Raw genomic sequence first — 5461 nt, 5'->3', positions numbered from 1 at the left:
CGTTGTTGCCCGTTGCTCCGGCCGCTCTTCTCCTCCTCGTAGTTGCCTCGGCTTTCTCTTGGTTACCGCTCCGTCCACCTTACCCCTTTCTTGTTATCTGGGTTAGGAAGCTATTAGGTTGGATTTGGTATTATGGTATGCATGGATCTTTTCTCAGGTCGATGACAGGTCTATCTCTGAAGACACTTCAATGCAACAAAACCTTGGCTACACCACCTAGGTTTAATTTACTTATTATTCCTTTCTTGTCACAAACACTGATATATCGTTTTTAATTGTACATTTCTCACTATTGGCTGTATTGGCACTGACACAGTGCCGCCTATACTGGCGATTCTATACAGACAAAAACCAGCTAGTGCCTCCACTCTCGGGGAGTGCCTTTTTGATAGTCTTTTCACTGGCTTGGCGTCGCTCTGAGAGCTTTCTCAGAACCACACCCTACATGACATCATTCCCCACTCCAGCTACAAAACTGCACATACGAAATAATGCAGTGCTATTGTCACGTAGGCACCTCCCCTCCAAAACCTCACACATTCAAGTCCACTGGTGATCGGTTACAACATTGACACACTACACTAATTAACCGGACAAGTTGACAAAACATTAACAGACACTTGACAAAAATGGAAATAAAGCTTGAAGCTGTCCCTGTGGCAGACCGTTGTGGCACATAGGGTGATAAGGAGTCGAGGCTCCCACATTTTCTGCAGCACTCATGAGCTCACAAAAGACTGAAATGTGTGGCATCTTGAGCTCTTGCTGAAGGTACTGTGACAACAACTGACCAAAATTCGAGCTTCATCTAAAATCATGATCACAATATATAACTTCCTGCATCTACTTCAATTCATGGCCATCATTAAAACAATAATACCATAAAAATATCTTGACCAGGGCATTATCTGCTTGCTATACATGGTCAACCATCTGCAGCACTGGTCACAGATTTTCAGACTGCTGAAAGTTTTGCTTGATATCCATTTCTGCACTTCCAGACCTTTCACATAATGCACTCTCCTGTGGGCCACAATACAAGTTCTATGTTCGTTTACTATTTAATGTGTCCATAAGATAGAAAATCTTTCCACAAAACAACAAAACATGTATGACTGCCCACATATTTTTTTAACATGGGCAGTACTGGAAAAATTATTATACAATCAAATTAAAGTGTATTACAATCTGATATATAACAGTAAATCTGGCCAACAGTCCTTAATTTGACCTTTTTATTGTAGTATGATGGAAATTGGGGAATGCGGTAGCATAGTTGGTTGAGGCGCTATTCTACAAGCTGGAAGGTCGCAGGTTCAAGTCCCGATGAGATCACTGGATTTCTTTCAACTCACCTAATCTTTCCAGCCACACTATGGACCTGGGGTCGACTCAGCCTCTAACAGAAACGAGTAGCAGGAATATTCTTGGGGGTAAAGGGTGGCCAGTGCGTAGGGCTGATAATTTTGCTGTCATCTATGAGCCGATTGTCTAGAAAATGTGGGAACCTCAACATCTCACAACTATGGGCTTCCACAGCCTGTTACAGGGATACATTTACTTTACTTACTTTCAGTAACGCCGGTGAGGCCTCTGGTGCCCTTTCCTCTGGCTTCTTTGTTTCTCACGTTCTGGCCCCTGGCGTCCCTGATTCTCGCGGTCCGGCCCGTTGCGTCCCTGATTTTCGCGGTCTGGTCCCTGGCTTCTTTGATTATCGTGGGCCGGCCCCTGGTACCCTTGGTTATCGTGGCTCAGGCCCTGCCGTCCCTGAATCTGGTGGGCCGCCTCGTTGGTTATGGCCTTAGGTTGGTGTCCCTGCCTCTGCCGTCCCAGGTTCTCGCGGTCGGGCACCTGGCGCCCCTGATTCTCGCGGTCTGGCCCGTTGCTTCCCTGATTCTCGCATTCCGGCCCCTGGCGTCCCTGATTATCGCGGTCCGACCCCTGGCTTCCCTGATTATCGTGGGCCTGCCCCTTGCGCCCTAGATTATCGTGGCCCAGCCCCTGCCGTCCCTGAATGTGGTGTGCCGCCTCGTTGGTTATGGCCTTAGGTTGGTGTCCCTGCCTCTGTCGTCCCTGGTTCTCACGGTCCGGCCCCTGGCGTCCCTGATTCTCCCGGTCCGGCCCGTCGCGTCCCTGATTCTCGCGGTCCGGCCCGTTGCGCCCCTGATTCTCGCGGTCCGGCCCGTTGCGCCCCTGATTCTCGCGGTCTGGTCCCTTGCGTACCTGATTCTCGCGGTCCGGCCCCTGGATACCCTGATTATCGTCGGCTGGCCCCTGGCGCCCTTGATTATCGTGGGCCAGTCCCTGAATCTGGTGTGCCGCCTCGTTGGTTATGGCCTTAGGTTGGTGTCCCTGCCTCTGTCGTCCCTGGTTCTCGCGGTCCGGCCCGTTGCGCCCCTGATTCTCGCGGTCCGACCCCTGGCTTCCCTGATTATCGTGGGCCTGCCCCTGGCGCCCTTGATTATCGTGGCCCAGCCCCTGGCGTCCCTGAATCTGGTGTGCCGCCTCGTTGGTTATGGCCTGAGTTTGGTGTCCCTGGTTCTCGGGGTCCGGCCCCTGGCGTCCCTGGTTCTGGCGGTCGGGCCCCCTGGCGTCCCTGATTCTCGCGGTCTGGCCCCCCGGCTTCCCTGATTCTCTCGGTCTGGCCCCTGGCGTACCTGATTATCGCGGTCCGGCCCCTGGCGTACCTGATTATCGCGGTCCGCCCACTGGCGTACCTGATTATCGCGGTCCGGCCCCTGGCTTCCCTGATTATCGTGGCCCGGGCCCTGGCGCCATTGATTATCGTGGCCCAGCCACTGCCGTCCCTGAATATGGTGGTCCGCCTCGTTGGCTAAGGCCTTAGGCTGGTGTCCCTGCCTGTGTCGTCTCTGGTTCTCGCGGTCCGGCCCCTGGCATCCCTGATTAGCGCGGTCCGATCCCTGGCTTTCCTCATTATCTTCGGCTGGCCCCTGGCGCCCTTCATTATCGTGGCCCAGCTCCTGCCGTCCCTGAATCTGGTGTACCGCCTCGTTGGCTATGGCCTTAGGTTGGTGTCCCTGCCCCTGGCGTCCCTGATTCTCGCGGTCCGGCCCCTGGCTTTCCTGATTATCGTTGGCCAGCCCCTAGCGCCCTTGATTATCGTGGCCCAGCCCCTGACGTCCCTCAATCTGTCGGTCGCCTCGTTGTCTATGGCATTAGGTTGGTGTCCCTGTCTCTGTCGTCCCTGGTTCTCGCGGTCCGGCCACTGGCGCCCCTGATTCTCGCGGTACAGCCCCTGGCTTCCCTGATTATCATGGGCCGGCCCCTGGCGCCCTTGATTATCGTGGCCCAGCCCCTGCCGTCCCTGAATCTGGTGGGCCGCCTCGGTTATGGCCTTAGGTTGGTGTCCCTGCCTCTCGCGGTCCGGCCCCTGGCGTCCCTGATTCTCGCAGTCTGGCCCCTGGAGCCCCCGATTCTCGCGGTCAGGCCCGTTGCGTCCCTCATTCTCGCGGTCTGGCCCGTTACGTCCCTGATTCAGTCCTGCCCCTTGTGTACCTGATTCTCGCGGTCCGGCCCCTGGCGTACCTGATTATCGCGGCCCGGCCCATGGCTTACCTGATTATCGTGGGCCGGCCCCTGGCGCCCTTGATTATCGTGGCCCAGCCCCTGCCGTCCCTGAATCTGGTGGGCTGCCTCGTTGGCTATGGCCTTATGTTCAGGGACGGCAACCACTCGTAACAGCCCTGATGACTCCCTCTGTTTGACGCAGTATGACCTGAAAATATAAATTAAGTTAGAATGATTAATGGACTTGTACAGGACACTGGAACACACATGTTCAGTTCTCAGCTTGTCATTCTGAAGGTTATTCTGTAGGCGAGCTTCCAAGTTCAAGTGTCGACTTGGAATCCTTTAATTGTTACGAAGCTGAAATGCGTTGACTAACAAGTATTTTATGCTCTGTGCATAGAATGCATCTAAAATGGAGATCTTTGAACAACTCCATTACAAGGTTCAGTAAGTATTCCTATCTGGAACTGACAACTTTCAGTCACGTAGCCCACAGTTCCGGCATGAAGCAGTGATTGCATGTTTCTCTACATGCAAATAGGATCGTTAGGGTTCCAATACTCGTTTATAAACTCACAGCTCTAAAAGTATGTAGCTTACACAGGAGGGACGACAAATTGCACGAGTGTCTGGTTTCCAGCTGAACTGCACAGTGAGACAATACCTGAAGATATTCTTATATTGCGCCCATAAATGTGGTGTCTCAAAGCTAATTGAATGTCATTATGTATGTCTCAGTTAATTAAATGTAGGAGACATTGACACATTACACTAATTAACAGACACTTGACATAAATGGAAATAAAGCTTGAAGCTGTCCCTGTGGCGGACCGTTGTGGCTCATAGGGTGATAAGGCGTCAACGCTCCCCCATTTTCTGCATGGCCGGCTCTCGGATGGTGGTGGGGGATTTGAGCATTACGCGGCGGCCGCCTTTGTGCCCGAAGGGATTCCTGGTGCTTGTTTCAGTTGGAGGCTGGGTTAAACCCCAGGCCTGTGGCGCGGCTGAAGGGATTGGGTCAGTTGAATCCAGTGACCTCATCAGGGATTCGAATTTTGGTTCGGTCTAGTTCATTGCGGTATGCAGTGTTCAATATAAGCTATCTGTTACGTCTATTCTGGGCTCATTTAAAGAGTTAAATGGTAAAGTTATACCTATAACCTGCCGCGAAGGCCATAGTGTTGTGAGACGATGAGGGTCCCACATTATCTAGACCAGTGTTTCCCAACCTTTTTGATGCCGCGGACCCCCCATAACGAATGTTAATTCATCGCGGCCCCCATAAAACCCAAAATGGAAATTTTTAAATTTTACTAGTACATATCATAAAAATGAAGCAGTAACTTAAAATTTTACAACACTAAATGTGTCATTTATGACAATAAAATACTGTTATAAATGGAGATATTCGGAAGATTACGAACATATCAATACTATGAATTTAACACTCACCTAATGTGATGGCTGTTGCTGTTTTTCAGATGTCAACTGTCGAATGTCAGGATCAAAACTGGATAATTTCAGACGTAGATCTGGCTCCACGTTAAGTCTGTTCCTATATCTGTTTTTCATGTGTACAAGATGAGAAAATGTTGTCTCGCACAGATATGTAGTGGGAAATGGCAACAGATGTTTTACAGCCATTTTGGAAATTTCAGGGCAAACAGACCTAGCTTGGAACCAAAACTCCAGTAACGGTAACGAAGGAAACAGCAATTTGAACGCCGAATCACAGGACAGCTCGATAAGTTGCTCTTCCTCGGCAGAAGGAAGTTCAAGTTCAGAGTCTACAAAGGGATTTTTCATCCAGTCGTTATTTTCAAGACCAAACGGAACATACAGACGTAGTTGAGACGCCAATGACCTCATATGTTCAATCATACTTTCAGCAACATCACTAGAAAGGGGTTGTTCACTGGAATCAATGAAA

General features: G+C 50.8%; 1 protein-coding gene and 1 long non-coding RNA gene across 2 annotated transcripts in view; both read right to left on the bottom strand.

Moving 5' to 3' along the window:
• LOC111875802 (ribosome-binding protein 1-like) overlaps positions 1–2965 on the bottom strand; it is an 8851-nt gene extending 5886 nt beyond the window's left edge. Inside the window, exons 1-2 of the mRNA XM_023872327.2 lie at positions 2950–2965; positions 1571–2657 (exon numbers count right to left, since the gene is read on the bottom strand). Coding sequence (XP_023728095.1) covers positions 1573–2657; positions 2950–2965 — 1101 coding nt within the window. The 3' untranslated portion in view covers positions 1571–1572. The remainder of the gene's footprint in view (positions 1–1570; positions 2658–2949) is intronic.
• Positions 2966–3353: 388 nt separating this feature from the next.
• Positions 3354–5461, bottom strand: LOC111875801. The gene is made up of 2 exons (XR_002844804.1): positions 4984–5461; positions 3354–3736 (listed from the first exon to the last, which is right to left on the bottom strand). It is a non-coding gene; the product is annotated as an uncharacterized LOC111875801 (long non-coding RNA).

Source organism: Cryptotermes secundus, unplaced genomic scaffold, assembly GCF_002891405.2.
Source record: "Cryptotermes secundus unplaced genomic scaffold, Csec_1.0 scaffold1681, whole genome shotgun sequence".
NCBI lineage: Eukaryota > Metazoa > Arthropoda > Insecta > Blattodea > Kalotermitidae > Cryptotermes > Cryptotermes secundus.
The sequence above is the reverse complement of the archived record's forward strand: the minus strand, read 5'-3'. Positions and strand labels throughout refer to the sequence as shown.